The sequence below is a fragment of the Podarcis melisellensis genome (genome assembly GCF_964234715.1).
Source record: "Podarcis melisellensis genome assembly, chromosome: 8".
NCBI lineage: Eukaryota > Metazoa > Chordata > Lepidosauria > Squamata > Lacertidae > Podarcis > Podarcis melisellensis.
The window spans coordinates 68,094,640-68,113,676 of record NC_138540.1 but is presented as its reverse complement, the minus strand read 5'-3'; the positions used below and the strand labels follow the sequence as shown (position 1 = coordinate 68,113,676).

The following is a 19,037-nucleotide window of genomic DNA, read 5'->3' as shown; positions in this document are numbered from 1 at the left end:
TAATATCCCACCTCTTTCTCCAAGCAGCTCGAGGTGGCTCAAGCATCCTTTCTCCACCCCCCCAAACCCTCATTCAATCGCAGGTGAGGCTGAAAGACGCATCAACTCCCACTCCGGCATTTCCCCACCCTTGAAATAAAAAACCAGGCGGCCGCTGGCACATCCGCTGGTCACGTGCCACTCCGCCCAGAGAAAGGGAAGCCCCTCCCACTCCGCGTGAGTGGCGTGAAGGGAGGCGTGGCGATGACGCGCGTTGATACTGCCCGGCGAGAAACACTAGAGCTGTCGTCATCGCCGCGCGCCACCCGCGGAAACGGTTGCTATGGGTTTATCGGCTGTGGCGGCGCGAGGGAGCCGCGCTCGGCCGTTACGGCCTCTGTTGAGCGCCGGTCTTCGGGCTCTGTCGGCGTCGGCTGCCCGAGCGCGGCCTCGCGGGCTGGTCTACGAGCAGCATGGGGAGCCGGCTCAGGTCCTAAAGTAAGGGAGGGAAATGTTTGGGCTGGGCCGGGCGTCCGCTTTGCCATGGAGACAGCAGGTGCTGTGGGGAGAAGCCACGTCCACACAGCCCAACGGCGCTATAGACGTCTGCTTGGAAGGGGGAAAGCCCCGCTGTGTTCCGTAGGGTTAGTGGGGGGCTGCGTTATATAGCTCAGGGAGTCCTGGGTTTGCAGCCTCAGAATGGGCAAGAATTAAGCTGGTGGAGCGGGAAACCACTACCGTACCAGTGCATCGCCCGGGCTGGGGGAGGCTGCACCTGTTGAATTTCTGCCTTTCACGTAGGTATTGGCATGATGGCAAGAAGCACCAGGGCGAGAGGAGGCTGGAGAAAGAGAATACAGTGGTACCTCGGGTTACAGATGCTTCAGGTTACAGACTCCGCTAACCCAGAAATAGTACCTCGGGTTAAGAACTTTGCTTCAGGATGAGAATAGAAATTGCACAGCGGTGGCGCAGCAGCAGAAGGCCCCATTAGCTAAAGTGGTGCTTCAGGTTAAGAACAGTTTCAGGTTAAGAACAGGCCTCCAGAACGAATTAAGTTCTTAACCTGAGGTACCACTGTATTTAAGTCGTTGGGGAAGAGAGAGATTACATGCTTCGGCTGTTGTCCTACCTAGTGTGTTAAGTTTATTCAAAGCTAGAGCTCCTGAGTGTAGGTGCATAGTATTTCATCACCTGTAATATCATTATATCATTGGAGATGGCATAAAAATAAAATGCAATTTCAGAAGCTTTTGTTCTGGTTTTGTGTGTGCATTGGAACTGGCCTCTGTGTACTTAGGAATTTTCCTTTCCTCCTTGCACTCCCCGCTGCCCCGCTCTTTTTATTTGACCTTCTCTAAGATGTAATGGCCTGGGATATAGGTCCTGGTAAATGGTGACCTAGCCTTGGTTTCTCTTTTTGGGTAAGTGTCTGCCTTTGTGGCTGTGTTAAACTTGCAAAGCTTGATCAAGATTTCAAAGGACTTCCAAGAGGCCCTGAAGCTCCTGTACTGTCACAGCCGTTGCCTTATATTCACATTGACTATTTTCTGAAGAGCAACAGAAGTAAAACAATTCAGAAGTATCCCCAAATACTTCAGTTCTCATGATGAGGACGTGTGTGGAAATTTATTTCCACGCTTTGCAGTTGCAGATTTGCCCATCACAAATTGCTGTTTCTGAATTGGTAAACTAAAGACCCCAACTGACAGATATTGCAGAGTAGTTCTCAGCTGCTGGGCATCAGCTCTCAGTGATAGCATGTGCAAAACATTTAAATAGTGAAATAATTGAAACAACCTTGTGTAGCTTATGGTAAGATTTTACATTCTTGTCCTAGAACCTCATTCTTGAGCATCTTTTACTAGATTGTTGCAAACATTTTTACATTCTTGTTGAAGGGACATTGAATATTGGAGATCACATCCTTTTGGAAACTGGCACAACACTCCTGTGCTGGACATGGGGATGTGTTTGCCATACCATATATGGCCAAAACACCCAGCTGTTACAGTCTCAGTGACTATTTAAAGTTCAGGTTTTATTCTGGGGGTTTTTTGGGGGTGGGGGTTGGCCTATATAAATGATTAGTCAACTACTGAAATTTTCCAAGTATGCAAGCAGGTAATGTTTGTGTTAAGTAGGTCTGACATTAAGTCTGCCTTGTGTCAGATATAATACTCAATGGAGTGACATTTCTTCCTTTTTACTTTGAAGGAAGGCAGGGATAATCAAGCCTACAAGTATAACTTTCTAGGTGGGATTAAAAAGTCAGTGTCCAGCTAAATGTAGGATTTTAAATCCTTTGAGCATAGTCATAGTGAGGTGAATACATCTGATTTTGAGTGAGAGCTCTCTTCTTGTTCAAAATGCATGTTTTTGCTTCTAAAATAGTAGGTTAGACTTTGTGGCAGAGAGACAGCTTGCTCCAAACACAAAATTGTAGATCTAAAGAGGAACTTCTGCTTCTGCTCTAATGATAGCTCATTTCTAATTTGAACGTGAGTTTTGAATTTCAATTTTTCTTACAAGATTATAGTATAGTATAGAAATTCTAGATCCAGTTGTAAAAAAATAAACTGCCAAATTTCTTTAGTTATCTGGAGATACGGATTTTAACTTCTGCTGTTTAAGTTGTAATGGCTTTGGGTTCCAAAATGTAGCATAAATAGTTTTTTTTTGAATCAGATCATGCATCTTTGCTTTGAATATTTATGTATTTTTATTACAACTAAAGTATGTTTTGAAATATTCAGACGTCACAAGGCTGAATTGGCTGCACAGCTGAGTTCAACATGGATAATTTGACCACACAAGAAGCAGGCTTGACGTTGATGGGTCTTTAAGCCTACTTCAAGCCTACCTTGTACAGGGATCAACAGTGCAATCTAGTCCCCACAGGGTGTCATCAGGTGATTGACAGGTGAATGACCTCACCAACATGTCAAATTGGGCCCACAAGGGGCAGGGGAACATTGAGTGAAAGGTATCAGAACTATGACTTATGTCATATTTGGCTACTGGACAGTTAAAATCAATAGAAATAAACTTTAAGAGGTACACTTGCTTAGTATGCAAGCATTCTAGATGCCTAGCAGGAAGGTATCTTACCTCCCACATGCTAGTCCAAGAGGAGGAAACATGGCAAATAAGGCAATCTGAGGGGCCTAGGGTGCAACTTGGGTTGTCGTCATGGGCAACCTGCAGGAAGAGATAATTAGTGGTCTGACTGGGGATGAAGAAGGCTATAAATCTATTTGGGACAATAGGTGAGGAAAAATGGTGTCAGCAGAGGCTATGAAAGAAGCAGTGGAGGCTGGAGAAAGTTGTTGCAATGTTGATATAAAAACTTTGGAATGTGCTGCTAAGGATACTTGTCCCTGTTTAGTTATGGTAAATTGAATCTGCACTCTCTTCCCCTGATTCCCGTGTTACTACTTGAAAGTGCCACAGTGATATTTAATTTCTGTTCTGAAAGGAAATCAAATATGACAATTGGCCATAAAATTCCCTGCCCAGCATCTTGTAGATTAAGCAATGGATTTCTTACACAATTTACTTGATCAGTTGAAGCGAGTGACTATTATTCAGCTGAATGGCGTAATAAATTTGAGCAAATTTGGATGATTAGGTTCCTGCCATACTTTGCTGGCAATGTAGTAATTAATGGTCTGTCCGCATTTCCATTAGAACATCAATTTTTCAAGGGAGCTATAAATTTAAAAAATCTGGTCTGTTCAGAAATGTTGAGATCAAGGGCTCAGACTAAACTGTCTTCTCTACTGGATTTTACTGTTCCTGGTTTTTCAGCACCAGCTACACTAGCTGCACATCTGGCATCTTATAAGATAAATATATTATTAACCACATGCCTTTAGTCACTAAAAAAATAGTGGCCTGAGAAGTCCCTTCTTGGTTCATGAAAGAACCATGTGTGCCTGTCACAGTGGTATCTTATGGTTTATAGAGGACTATGCTATGATAGCAACACAAAATGTTCTTTCTTTTCCCTTTAAAAGCAGGGGCTGCAAGCCTGTGGGATGTATTCAGTGCCCCCCCCCTTTCCGGACTATTTGAAATTACTTTTTTTAAGATCCAGACTGCTCACGTCAGTTCCCAACTATACTGTTGTGGTGCAGAAATGGTTCTTATACCACCACCACCCCCGCTCTAAATTTGTCCTGACAGGGATGTTACTGTGTGTCTTCTCTGTGTGCAGAGATACAGTGAATATTGGGTAATATGTAAACCCTTCCTCTGTTACGTTCTATCGTACAGAGAAGTGGAAGCTAAAATAGGAGTCTGCAAGTGAATGAGTAAGCTTTCTTTTCAGTTAATCCTGGAGTTCTATGACCAGATGAACAACAGATGGCAAATAAGTTGAGGGGATGTACCCTGCTGACACGCTGAAAGCTGGCCTTCCAGAAGAATCTTCCTGTTCCGTAAGATCGTATTCTGAGATTTTAGGTGCCCTAACTGTCAGACGTTAGAAGAGTGGTGTCCAGGGGTAGGGCCTCTTCTGTGTTGGCACTCTTAGTGTTGAATACATGCCCCCAGATAGCTGTTTGGCACCTGTCCTTTATATTTAAGACCCCCGTCAAAACTGTTTCATGTTCTATTTAGGGCATTCAGTGGGTGATTCCTGCCCCTCTTGTTTTTATTTAATGCGGCTGCTTTTTTTTTTACTGGATTTTGCTGTTTGTTGGTTCTATAGAGTATTGGACTAGATGACCCTCAGGGTCCCTTCCAACTCTGATTTGGATTCTATGATAGGATACATCAAGAGGTGACAAGCAAGGAGGGTCCATCAGTTATTTTGGTGCTCCAGGAGATGATGCTATCTCTCCTTTCCTGGAAGGAAAAAGTCTTAGAGCTACACTCTCCCACAGTCCCCCTCCACCACACCACTGTGTGACAGTAAGCAAAGTCTTTACCCTCAATGGTGTCTCTGTGTACCCTACCCATGTGCTAAATGTAGAGTGCTGCTGTAAAGAAACCACTCCTATAGATCACTTTTATAAATCTTACCACTAATATAATTCCCAGATCTTCCTCTCCCCATCCCCTGTTTGAGGGCAGATAGGAAGTTGCTGTGTCTCAGTCCCAATGCAAACCTGGGGAGCTAAAAATTAGAAAATCCTAAAGGAATCTTTGCTTTATCTCTGACATAGAATGAACAAGTCTCCAGGTGAGCTATTGCAGTGTCTCTGAGCAATTACTACGCTAACAAAACATTGCTGTGGTGCTCACCCACTTTTTAAAAAGGGGGTGGGGCAAGGCCACCCCAAGTGTGTGACAACAGCTGAGAGGAAAGTTTGTGCATGAATCTGCAACAAAGGGAAAATGAAGCGGGCTCTTTGTGGGAGGAAGGAGATTAAATATCATGCAGGTAAAATACACTATGAATTTTACTACAGCACAAAGCTGCAGAGGCAAACAGAATGTAACCACTTGAGTCATGTGAATGATGGATTACTCTGTTTCAGTTAAGTCCAAACACATGAGCAATAATTCCAAACAGAGCTAAGCTATAAAGCCTCCCTAACTGCAGCACAGATGCTACTTGCGACTTGAACAAGGGCCTTGGTATTTGTACTTAAGGGTCTATACACAAATTCCCCATGACAGTAATGGCTGCAAATGAGCAATTGTGTTTGTGATTGGTTGTTTTAGAACACTAGGATCAGAAGCCTCTGAAAAGAGTTGTCATGTTTTCAGAGGAAATGGCTGGAACAGGTCTATTAAAACAGCCAAACCTATTTTAATTCCAACAGCTCCAGCTGTGTGTGGCTTGTATCTTTGTGGAAAAAGATTAAACAATGTTATCAGTGCTAAATCCATCAGTGATGGATAACATTGTGGCAAACATTTCGCTCTGTGTCTAAGATGTACCAAACGCTGCTGTGAAAGGAAATTATTTTACAACCTAAAAATGCATTTTTCAGAATCTGATCCCTATGATCTTATGTGGCAACATTAACTAAATGTATATACTATTTGTTAAGAGTAAGGGCTCATAGTTTGGAGTGTGGGACCGTCTACATTGACCGTCATTGAGAGATGTAACAGATATATTCACACCCCATTGGTTTATTTTATTGTAACTTCAGAACTTCTGACCTCCCCATAGTTTATTTTTATTAAGAATAATTTCCTGCCTTTTGCACTGATAGCAACCTTACAGTGGCAACAATAAAATGTCTTTCTAAACAACTGAACAGCAAAATAAAAACAGCCAGGACAACGTTATGCTGTAGGCTATATTGATTTACTCTGCAGTAGCCTGTCCTGCATTGGCTTCAAAGCAATGTGTGCTAGTAAACCGACCATAACATTTTTTAAAAAATGTAAGTCTGTTTATTAGAATGAAAACTTGGTGCCTGACATGTTAACTCAAAAGTATGCGTAGGATTGTAGCCTTTGGTAAAAATGGGATGCATTGTCTCACTGCATCCATCCCAACATATATTTCATAGTTGTAATCTTATGCATGCTTTCTTTGAACTGTCTCATTTCACTCAATGGATTTATTTCTCTGCAAAAGGCAAAATCCCAAAGTGTTTTACCAGGGGCAGGCACCAGTAAATAGGGGCTACTCCTGTTTTTTAAAAAATAAAATAATAAATGAAGTGATTATGAGAGTTCAGGCTTGGAAACCGGGCCCAGAAATACCCACCAGGGACCACAAATGACTTGGGGTGTATGAACAGGGTTTTTTTTCATCCTCTGTTTACACAGAGGTTCAACACATATTTCAGAGACCCTCCATGCATGGTCAAATAATGCTAATGTCCAAGTGCTAAAATCTTTTGAACATTTGTGTCTTCTGCTGTCTATTTCAAAAGTTACATTTCTATTATGTTTGACAGATTGCTGTACCTCAGATGCGGAGGGGGGAACCTGCAGTTCTCCAGATGTTGTTGCGCTACAGCTTCCATCATCTTATGACCATTGGCCATGCTGGCTGGGGATGATAGGAGTTGGGAGTCCAACAGCATCTGGAGAGCTACAGGTTCGTCACCCTGTTCTAGCTGTTGAGATTCAACCTGCTTTCTAAATTGCCTTTTCAAGCATTTTTGTGTGTGTTTTTATCATGAATTTTATGGCTTTGTAGGTGAATGATCTTGGTGTGATGTGGCTGCCTTTTCAAATTGTATTAGTCTGGTTTGTGATTTGTAATATGGTAGTGTAATTTTTGCTGTGTTTTGCTATTGTGTGATGTTCTTACTGTGAGCTGCTTTGAAAACCCTAGGGCAGGAAAGCAGGGTTAAAAAATCTAAATATAGACAAACTTTTTGCTGATGGGTTTTTATAACACTTCAAAGCCTTTAGGGAAGTCCCTTATTAGCTGAAACTAATTTTCATTATTGTGTTGTCGAATCTAACCTTTAATTACTGAGATGCTTTGGTCTCTTTTGAGGGCAAAAGAACTGAACTTTTCCACTCTGATCTCTGGGGTAGCAACAGAATTGTTGACAGATCAGATGATGGACCAATTCATTGGGATGCAGTGTTTGCCTGTTTGTGTGTCATTCTTCGATTCAGGAATCTAGTGTGTTGGGCAGGTGCTTCAGTGGAGATGCAGCGAATTAATTTGGCTGCCTACCGTGTCCAAGCAGCAGAAGTCAAGGTTTCTTTTGCAAAGGGTATAAGGTGGCCAAAGCCAGTGCAGGGATCTCACTAATGCCAGGTAGCACATTTTAGGTCTTCCATGTACATTCTTTAGAAGGATGTTGGTTGCTTCCTCACCATAGCAATTTAGTGCTTCAGAGACACTGCTTCTAACAAGTCAGCTGGAATTACAACATTGACTTCATATAGCACTTGACATAACACTATTTTACCCCATTAAAAATCTGTCAAATCCTAGACTTATGGGTGAGAGCTTTAATATGGGTTTACTCAGAAGTAAGTCCCATTCATTAAAGATGCTGCTTCTCCCTGCCACTGTCTGCTTAAAATATGCTCCTGATTATTCCTTGGCGACTGGTGCCTTTTAAACTTGGTACCAAATGCAAGCCCTGCTGGGATTGATTCCACTCAGTAGCTCTGAATTGGAGCTCCCAAGTGACATCAATCTCTGCCAGAAGTGGAGCTTGAACACAGCATCAATCAGCTGATCTGCATTGACTTCAAGCTCTGCTTAGATTGGCTGGTATCTTCCTTTGCAGCACAACTTGAGCTCAAAGAAAAATGGATCATCTGACATAATTATGCTCCCAGATTGATGAGTTGGTAGCTGTGTCCACCTGTAAAAATGGCCCTCAAAGGGTGGGTGAGCTCGTGATTTAGCCTGCCAGCCAGATCCTGTTTCCCATCCCAGAATTAACACAGTATTCTAAATAGTGCTTTGCTAGTGTTATAGAGTGGTGCTGCAAATGCATTTTAAACAGAAACAAATGGCATAAGATAAAATAGGAGAATACAGAAAATACTAGAATGCAACAGGTTGGGGAAATCACTCAGTTTTCAGAGAATATCAATGAATGAATGATACCCATTGGTCACATATAAAACTGGTTAGGAACCCACAAAGGGTCCACAACTGTTCCTGCAGAAGGATGCTAGCAGAAGGTTTGAATGGTACTTAAACAAGTTCTCTTTTGGATGTGAGGTTGAACCTGATGGATGAATACTTTAAAGAAAGACAGATTAAAATCCATCAAAATGCTTAAGAATCACATGGGTGAGAAAGAGCCTTAAGCATAATATTGCATTTTTGTCTGCCTTTCCTTCCAGCCTAAAGGAGATAGATCTGGCAGAGCTGGGGGATTCTGGAGTCAATGTGAAAATGATTGCAGCCCCTATCAATCCATCTGACATCAATATGATTCAAGGTAACCTTGGCTTGCATGCAGACAGTTTCATTCTTGCTCCCCATATCATTTCTTCATTTAATGCTGTCAGATGGTAATAAGGCAAAATAGATTGTCTGAATTTAATGATATACCCTGTGGAATATACCACAGGGGTTACATGGCCAACTTTCCTTCTTCTGCGCGTGTGCACACACACACAATTTGAGTCAGGTTGAATTCCTCTCCTCCTCTGAAAACAATGTTTTCTAAGGGCCATGTCTGTCACTATGTGCTATGCAAGTTATTAATGCTGTCTAAATACTTGGAATGATTTGGCCACCAAATACATATAGGCCTCAAAGCTACATAAAGTGCATAAATATTCATATGTGCTTTTCAGTAGTGATGCTATCCACTTAATACTGAAGAGCGAAAGCAAGAAGTAGCAGGAAGAGATGTTCTCCTTACCCCTCAACTTTGCAGATTCTCTCCCAACATGCTTCTCCCAGATTGGCTCTGCCTGGTTTAGGCAGTAGCATGTTCTAGAAGGCAGCAATTGCCATTCAGCTGTTCAGTAGCAACAAATTAAAATGACAGTGGAGGAATTGGCCCTTGTGCCTCTGGCATGGGGTGAAGGTCCCCTATGTGTTGTGTTTAGGAGCACATGGATGATATGAAGGTGCCAGAAAATCCAAAGCAGGTGTGTGAAACCTGTAAACCCCATGCCCTCCAAACCCTCCAAACACTGGACTACAACTTCCATCATTCCTGACCATTGGCAATGCTGAATGGGACTGATGGAAGTTAAAGAAACCAATGACAGCTGGGAGGCAGCTGGAACCCCATCCCTGAACTAGGGACCTGGGAGAAGGATGCAACTTCATTCATAGAGACAGAGAATAAGTGTTCCAACTGCTGCTGTGACAGATTTACCACTTTTCGTTTACTTAAGTTGTAAATTGCCTTTTAGTTTATGTTCATTGTTAACCACCTTGGAAACTATTCTGATTGAAAGATGGGTGTTTCGGTCATAAGTAACGAATGCTCATATGCCTGTCACATGCTGGCATCTTGTTTCTGAATATGAAGAAAAAATGAAGCAAGTCTGAATATTGGCTTATTCTCAATAACTGCTTGGATGTTTTATGGTATTGTTGTCATCTTGCAGGGACGTATGCTACTCTGCCTGACTTGCCTGCGGTTGGTGGGAATGAAGGAGTTGGACAAGTGATTGAAGCTGGGAGTCGTGTGACTTCTCTGAAGCCAGGTGATTTGGTTATCCCAGCTGATGCAGGACTTGGTGAGCTTAAATAACTTTTTTAAAACAATTAACTAAGGAAAAATTGGCTCTGCAACTAGAGAAAGGAAACATACTTGTCAAGGGCCATAACCCGTCTGATAGTCTGATTCCCCAGTTTAAAGAAAGATGCCCTCTTTTTCTGTACATCTACAAAGACATGCACTTGAAAATCTCTGATGAAGATACAGTAGCGCCCACCTGCTTTCATCAATCAACTTACAATTTATGCCTAAGTGGGCAGAGTTTGCAGCATTTGGTGAATAGCCAAAAATTAATTATGTGACCTTCAGCAATAGTGCTTGTATTTTCTCCTCATGGGACAAAAAGAAACTTCTGAAGTCAGGGATTAATAAAATGGGGGGGGGGGGTTAAAAGTTGTGCACTGCAATGGTCATTGCCTGCTTCATAGATACCCATAGTATGTTTACCTCTTAAAGAACAACAGAAAATCGGGAGGTCCAATCAGTTCTCTTATCATACCAACTTAGGCCTGAAAAAAGAACAGCCCTAATGTTCTTCCAAGAAAATATTTGTGACCCAGCAACAGGCAAAAACTCAATTTATTTTCTTCTTTGCTCTTAGGCATGTCAGTAAACATTTTGGAACCACTAGCTTGCAGGATTTGAACTATTCATAATTTTTGACCTATTTCTTGAACTGGGAGCTTCTAACTTAAGCTGCTTGTTTCTAGCTGCACTCTTTGCCCAAATTGGACTTTTTTCTTTAATCCCTCAAATCAGGAACATGGCGAACAGAGGCAATATTTGGTGAGGAGACCCTGCTGAAAATTCCTCCTGATATCCCATTAACGTGCGCTGCCACTTTAAGTGTCAACCCCTGCACGGCTTATCGGATGTTGTCAGACTTTGAAGTCTTGAAGCCAGGTGTGTACTGACAATGTGTTTTGTAGTATTTGTACATCATGAGAAACTTTACCAACGGGACATCATGCCCTGCTTTGGGGCTACACAGAGGAATCTGGTTGACCACTGGAGAAACCATTGGCCCTTTGTTATAATCCAGCTGGTCTGTACTGGAGTTATAAGATGCATCACTAGACTCTCTAGTAAGGATTCAGGGAGGAATAGAGTTGAGGGATGAGCAAAAGAACTCTAACTTGCCTTGCTCATCTTAATTACCTTTTAGTCTGGGCAGCATAATCATGCCGACAGGTATTCTCAATTATTGCTCCTTCATCATGAATTTCATCCCCTGGGAGAATTTCCAAAGTTCAAGTCTGAGCCTGTTCGGGAAGCAGCATAAGATGAATTTTTGTTCTGTTTTTCCCAAGTGACTTTATGTGGCCAGAAACAAGGAGGGGGAAGAGTGAAACTCGGGCAGTGGAATAATTGCAACTGAGGCTGTATGGTTCTTGTTGTGCTTTCATTCCTAGGCCACCTCTGCCTTGCCACTCAGATTTTTGTCTTCATTCATATTTCATTATTATCCCTTCTTCCTCCACCACCAAACACTCTGACCTCTCTGTTTTGTTTCATTTATTATCAGCCAGTAGTGATTGAGCACAGACATTGATACCAGAATCTAAAGCTGCTGATGGAAACAACAAGATTTTAATAATGGTCAACCATTTTATCATTTCTAGAGCTAACCCTTCAAATTAGGACTGAAAGGGGTGATGGGTTCCTACTAAGAACAACATGGATTGTGGCTTCTCAGAATCTGTTGCATTTATGACCTGCTTATGGGCTTCCCATAGACCTCTGTGAGCAGAATGATGGACTGGAGAAGCATTTGGTCTGACCCAGCAGGGTTGCTCTTGTGTTTTATATTCTGTAACAGACAAGAATGAAAATTAGCAAACTCCACCAAAGGAAATGAAAGGGAATCTTAAACAGAGATGCATCTGTTTGTCTGCAGGAGATTCAGTCATCCAAAATGCAGCCAATAGTGGAGTGGGGCAGGCCGTCATCCAGATCGCAGCAGCCAAGGGGTTCAAAACAATAAATGTGGTCAGAGATAGGTGAGTGTACAGTGAAACTGCTCATTCTGAAAATCTTTTCTATTTTGCTTTGGCCCAAACAGCTCCCCTAGTTGCTGCTTGGCTTGGCAGGAGAGGATATTCTCTTGGTAGCAATTCCCAAAGTTAGAGTTAAGCAGGTAAATGCATTACAGTCCTGCAACATGATCATAATGTAGGTTTTTTAAAGTGTAGCATAACTTTCAGCAGGTACGGACAAAACCAGGTGCAAATTAAGAGTTCCACAATTTCTTAAAGAAAAGATAACTTTTAAAACTGCCACAGAGACTGTTTTGGAGGGGGTGTTAACTGGAGTAGTATCGTGTTTAGTATGTTGGACTAGGACCTAGGAGGCCAGGGTTCAAATCCCCACTCAGCCATGAAGCTAACTAAGTGACCTTGGGCCAGTCAGGATGGCTCAGTTGGTTAAAGCGTGGTGCAGATAACGCCAAGGCTGCAGGTTCAATCCCCATTGCAGCGGGTTGGACTATATGATTCTCAGGGTTCCTTCCAACTCTATGATTCTATGACTTCTCTATGACTGTTTCTCAGACTAATCTGTGACACAGAGTGGTTGTGTTGATGAAGTGGAGAGGGAGAGGACTATATATGCCACCTTGTGCCCTTGGAGAAAAAGGTGGGATTAAATGTAACATAATAATAATTTAACAAATAGAAGAGAAGAATCATAACCTTTCCCATCTGTGCTTCCCCCCACCCCCTTCATTGAAATCTTTATCCTCAACCACTACTCAGAAATTGCTGTTATCTTCTCTGGGGGCAAAAGACAGTCACAGTTTAAGTATGTTATCTTTGTCCTTCAATGTGGTTAATGTAGCATGAGGAGAGGGCCAAATATATGCCCTACTCCAAGAATGTAAGAACAGCCTTGCTGGATCAGGGCAGTCAGGCCCATCTAATCTAAGGGAAGTGTTCTCTTCTCACAATAGCTAGCCAGATGTCTATGGAAAGCCACAAACAGGACATGAGCACAATAGCGCAATCCCACTAGTATTCTCCACAACTAGTATTCTGATACTGGAGGTCGTATGGATCCATCATGTTTTATCTTCCATGATTTTGCCTAATCCCTTTAGAAAGCTGTTGAAATTAGCTGCCATCAGTACATCTTGTGGTATCAGTTTCCACAGTTTTAACTATTTACAATATTTCCTCTTCCCTGTTCTGAATCTCCCACCATTCAACTTCATGGGATGCTCCCAATGAGTTAGATGAGAGAAGAACAACTCCTTAGCCACTAACTGTACACTAGGCATCATTTTTTACAAATGCTTCACCTCTTCCCAGCTTTCCCACCTCTTCACTGTTTCTCATGCTGTGTTATATTAACGTATTGGTGTCTGAGTTTAGTTAATAATAATAATTGCTATTAACTACTATATTATTATTATTTAAAGAAGCGTTTAATTGACTACATTTCTTCCATACTCTCCCTTGTGTCTAGTCAATGAAAAGTGGGCATGTGGATGGCTGATTAAAAGGGATTTATTTTGGAGAAGAGTAGAGAAATGGAAGTGGCATGGCTGATGGCTCCCACACTATGGTTTCTGGATTATAATCTACTTAGGTGTCTGAGCAATTGGCAAGTGGTTCCCTCAGCAACGTATTCTGAGGAAGCTTCTTCAGTGATTGACTGCAGGAAGAACAGCAGAAGCTCTTCCCTTTCTCACTAAATGAGGACTTGGGTTCACATGATGGCGAGTACAAGAAGATGTTCTCCCTCACTACTGTGCAGTGTGGCATGGTAAACAGTGGGTCTTAACATTAACCAGATTCCTTTTTCATTTGTCCTTCCTTCCCAGACCCAATCTCCAGGAGCTTGTAGACAGACTGAAGTCCCTTGGAGCAGACCATGTTGTCACAGAGGAGATGCTGAGAAAACCAGAAGTAAAAGAGCTGTTTAAGGTATAAGTGAAAACCAGATTTCTGGGGGACAGAGATGGCAAAGGAAAACAGGGTTGCCGCATTGAATCACTACTGATTGATAATAAACAAAACAAAACAGACAGAGAAGACAGAGTGTTTGGTGGTGGTAGAGTGGAAGATAATGAAATATGAACAAAGACAAAAATCTGAGTGGCAAGGCAGAGGTGGCCTAGGACTGACACCACAACAAAAACCATACAGCCTCAGTTGCAATTATTCCCCTTAAAACTGAAGTCAGATTTTCTGCATTCCTTTCTGTTTCTCCTCCTATCTGCCCAGAAGCTGCCTCCTCGTATTATGGGCCAAACCATGAATCTTTTCAAAAATTCAAATCAGTTGCATCCTAGAGATAAAAGATTCCAGCTCATAGGAGTCTTGATTATAGTTGTATTGAATGACACAAAATGAGCCAGGATCAGGTGTATGTGTCTCTTTGTGAGAATCCCTTCTGAAAGGTTGACATCTTGGAGCTAAAGCAGCAAACACATGCCGTGAGGGGGGAGGCAGTAAAAGAATGAGCTTATTTTCTGTACAATCTCTTGTTCTCCAGAAAATCCCTAGGCCCATATTAGCTTTGAATGGCGTTGGAGGGAAAAGTGCCACTGAGTTGCTGCGTCACCTGCAGTAAGTTCAGCTATTTGTTGGGGGTGCATTTTAAGTGTTTACTAAATGCCTTTGTCTTACTGTTTTTAACTGCTTGTATATTTCATATTTTAAACATTTTAAATATTTGCATTGTGAACTGCTCTGGAATAAATATTTAAACAAATGTATTTAAATAGTATTGCTTGTGGCTGGAATCTTCTAGTTCACAGTGCAGATTTACAAAATCCTCTCTTGGGTGTGTGCACTCATGTTTCTTGAAGAAACAAGATTGTGGGTGAATTGAAAGTCTTTATTCCTAATGTAAAAAAAGAGAGAGTTTTCCCAAGGATGTGAGATTCCAGCTCCCAGCAGTCTTAATTGTAGTTATATTGATCATTATCACAGAGGTTCAGCATGGGTAACATTTAAGAGAGAAATTAAGATGCGTTAAAAGACATAGAATACCTTACTTGTTGAGCTGGTAACTTTCAAATGCCTGTCAGTGCTAAAGGGTCTCTTCTGCTGAATCTTGAGCCTCCTTGAGTTTCATGTTCTGAGGGAATAAAGTTCTACATCTATCTCTTCCACGAGAGACTCCTATGCCCAGTAGCTGTTTGAACACGGATCATGGAAGGACTGAAACCTACTCTTGAGCAAACTTAGCTGTCATCATAACTGGACACAGGAAGGGGCTTGGTATCCTAATTGGGACCCCACTAGTTTGGGGCTTTATTGATCAAAGCTGGCTTGTGTTCCATAATTTAGTGTAGCCACTTGAAATTACCTTGAAGGCCTGCCAGGTTCGGCAGACGCACTGCCAGGAGCCACCCTATTATTTAAAGGCAGACAATTGCCCAGGGCCACAAACCTGCAGATGTTCTTTCTGAAAAGGAACAGATCTCTCTTAGTCATAGACTTTAGGCAATAGGGTAGATTCTGAATGCCAGTTAAAGGAAATCACAGGTGAGGAGAGTGCTGCTGTGCTCAGATTCTGTTTGCAGGCTTCCCATGGTTGGCCACTGTGAGAACAGCAGGATGCTGGACTAGGTGAGCCTTTGACCTGATCCAGCAGGCTGGTCTGAAAGGGCCCCTAATTCACTTTTGTACCCTAACTCACCTTCCCAATATTTTGCTTGATCTAAATTTAAGGCATTTTTCTCAGGAAAAGGAATGGCATTCTGATATTTGTGCAGTACTGTTTACTGTGAACTATTGGGCTGTGCTGCTTACAAATTAATCCTGGTAAAATTAGCCAGATATCCAGGAGATGAGAGAATCTGGTCAACAAAGTAGACCTGAGTGCCAAAGTAAGAGGATATGCTTGTTGTCTGGAAATGGAAAAGCCCGACCATTTAATCTTCTAATCTCACTGCTAATTCTTCCTATAGGCACAAAGGGACCATGGTTACCTATGGTGGAATGTCAAAGCAGCCTATAACAGCCCCTGTGGTGAGTAGCCATGAGAGTTCTGTGGTTTAGTTATTTTTTTTCTGCACTTTTCCATTTGTTAAGGGGCAATAGCTTATTCCTGTTGTGTTTCTCCTTGCAACGAGTCATCTCTTTCCTTGGCAGAGTGCCAAATTCTTCGCATCTATGGGGCAAAACCATTCTCATGCCAGGTCATGTTATCCTCCTAAATGTCCTCCAAAAGAAAATATATTTCAGGGTTTTCATAATCCCTCTGCTTTTTTCTGCAGAGTGCACTGATCTTTAAGGATGTGAAACTTCGTGGCTTTTGGATGACCCAGTGGAAGCGGGACAACGCACAAAGTAAGTGATGGTAATGTGCAATGGTGAAATAGGGTTTGGAAGAAAAGAGCAGGGTGATGTGTGGTCCCATATATTGATGAGAGAGAACTCTGCCTGAGACCCTGGAGAACCCCTTATCGTCAGAGGCATTAGCTGACTTCAAGCTGGTTTCTGTGCATCTCTGCTGTCCGGTTTTAGTGTTGTAGTAAAATCTGTAGTAAAATGAATGTAAATGTGTAGTTGCATGTTATACCAGTAGTATGCTGTAGATAATTCGCTCTGCCCCCTGAGCTGCTCTTTGGCATCTTAGCCCACCTCACAGGCCACTGCTCTGCACCTGACTCCAATTGCTGAACATCAAGATCTAGTTTAAACAACGAAAGAAACCACTCCTGTTCTATCCAGCGCACAAAAGAGGTATCCTGAACTGTGTTAGAACAGAACATAAGAAGAGCCTGCTGGATCAGCCCAATGGCCCATCTAGTCCAGCATCATTTTCTCCCAGTAGCAAAATAGACACCTATGGAACTTGCAAGCAGGATCTGAAGGCAAGGGCCCTCTCCCCTTCTGTGGTCTCCAGCGACTAGTATTCATATGCATTACGGCCTCCAGCTCAAGTTGGAATTTCAGTATCTCTGCCCTGAACAACATCCATGTGTTGTTTGTGTCGCTTTTGACTTCCCTACTTCTAAACAATCAAAATCTGCTTATTAGTAGCAGTGGATTTATTAGCATCATTGCCTTTTTCATTCTCATGCCAGGACTTGTTCAATGTAAGCTCAGTTGTTTTTGAGATCATTTAATATGTACTCTGCTTTGTTTCCTGTATACAGACAAAGAGAAACTGAGAGGAATGATTGAAGATCTATGTGATCTCATTCGTAAGGGTCAGCTCACAGCTCCAGCCTGCCAAGAAGTCCCACTGAGAGACTACCAAGCTGCTTTGGAGTCTTCCATGAAGCCCTATGTATCAGCTAAACAGATCCTTGTTATGTGAAGCCGGTCTGATGAGGAAGTTTGTACACAGCCTGTTCAGATGGAAGTCAGGCCCAGCTGGTTTGAGGGCTCCCAAGACTAGAGAACTGAACTTTTTCAAAGCTCCATGCCCTGCAGCTTGGCAGAGGGGGAACTGTGGGGGGCAAATGGCCCAGACTATCCAGTAATAGTGGTGGTGGGAGCTCTTGTTTCTATATGACTAGGAAACACTGGTTTCATGGCAGAAGGTGGGGTGGAGGATGACCTAGGGAGACTTTCCCTCAGTGTACCCTGATCCAGATTTTCAGTGAAGGAACTGTACAAAAGCTGCTGTGTGCTCAAATTCAGAGTGCCTACTGCCAGAGCATGTGATCAAGCAGCCTCATGGCACTGCTTTTTGTGACCCTGGAGATGAGTCACTTTCTTCCTCCTATAGCACACTTTTTGCTGGCTTTTCTGCACTTCAGCTCTGCTTCTGCATTTTCTAGGATCAGGTACTACTGCATAATTAGGTATTTGGCCTTCTTTAGATGGAGAACAGCTTTTGAATTATGGACAGCAAAACCTGTCCATTTCCTACAGATCTTTCTTTTGTTTCTTTTCCACTTGTAACACTTCCTGTGTTTGTCCTTGTCTTAAGTAGCAGTGTGCTCCCACCATTCAAAATCAGGCATAAAAGTGATTGTACATTAGTGGCGTAGTTTTATATGGGAAGACAGATCTGGTCAAGACTTCAGGAAAAGTGAGGCTTGCCTACTAGCCCTCTTAATGTCTAGTGCGTTCTAATTCACATTGTTTGGTCCATTAGCGATGGGCAACATGAGCTGTATCCAGCCTACCAAGGCTTTTCCCCTGGAGTTACCACTTTGCAGGTTACTTTCCGAGAGCGTTGATGTGTCAGATGCAGCCTGCAGTCCTCAAGTGTCATCCTCCTAATCTGTATATAACGCATAGAAAGACTACTTTAAAATTGGTTATTTATATCAAGACTGTTGTAACTGAAATGAAGGCAAATTGTATTTGATTGCAAACCTGTTCTTGCAGAACCGTGTAATGACCGTTGAAATGCCAATGATTTTCGTTTCCAATAAAATTCTCTAGCTCTGATCAGTGATGAGATTTTTGCTGGAGCTTAGTAATAGGCTATGGCACTCTTGAAGCTGTTCAGTCACGTAGTGTTGCTATATCAGCCTCTGGGGTATTTCATGGTATTGCTTTAATAGCTTATATGGTGCTTTCACACATTAGACTTGGGCAGTGTAGAAGCTTGTATGTTTATACGCATTAGCACACACACACATAAGCATAAAATGAGAACGGCTGTGCTGGGCTTTGATGAAAGTTATCAGTGCATGGACTAATTATGATGAGAAAGTATATCAGCCCACAGAGATTGGAGATAAAACATTAGAAATGTTTTAAGCCCAGAAAGAAATTGTGTGATAGCCCTGGCAAAATCAGTCAATATTTCTTTTATTTCTAGAGTATGAATTGATTTTCTAAGTGTTGGTGATACCATGAACTTGAAGAATTTGGGGTTTCAAAGGGCTTGTTTTTAGGGATCATTCTGAACATTTTGATTGCCCCCTTGCAGCTCTACAATATCTTTATTTTATTTTTTGCAGTGACCAAAACTCTGCACCAGAGCTTTCCAAACTGTGTGGTGCAATATGTGTGTCGACTGCAGTGTGTAGGTGTGTCATGTGAACACTCCCTGTGCTCTTCT

At 42.2% G+C, this 19,037-nt stretch overlaps 1 protein-coding gene across 4 annotated transcripts; it reads left to right on the top strand.

The window, feature by feature from the left end:
* The first annotated feature begins 303 nt into the window (after window positions 1–303).
* MECR (mitochondrial trans-2-enoyl-CoA reductase) lies at window positions 304–18,418 on the top strand. 4 transcript variants are annotated; one of them, XR_014170816.1, is made up of 11 exons: window positions 304–477; window positions 8,719–8,816; window positions 9,946–10,077; window positions 10,818–10,961; window positions 11,956–12,058; window positions 13,879–13,981; window positions 14,553–14,626; window positions 15,976–16,036; window positions 16,285–16,357; window positions 17,170–17,645; window positions 17,723–18,418. XR_014170816.1 is itself a non-coding variant. In XM_081920801.1 (10 exons), the coding sequence occupies exons 1-10, from the start codon at window positions 323–325 to the stop codon at window positions 17,331–17,333; spliced, it is 1,107 nt and encodes a 368-aa protein (XP_081776927.1). In that variant the 5' UTR covers window positions 304–322; the 3' UTR covers window positions 17,334–18,418. The 4 variants fall into 4 exon arrangements, 1 of the variants encoding a protein (XP_081776927.1); XR_014170817.1 differs by lacking the exon at window positions 304–477 and adding an exon at window positions 525–776; XR_014170818.1 differs by lacking the exon at window positions 304–477 and adding an exon at window positions 2,736–2,891.
* The last annotated feature ends 619 nt before the right edge of the window (window positions 18,419–19,037 follow it).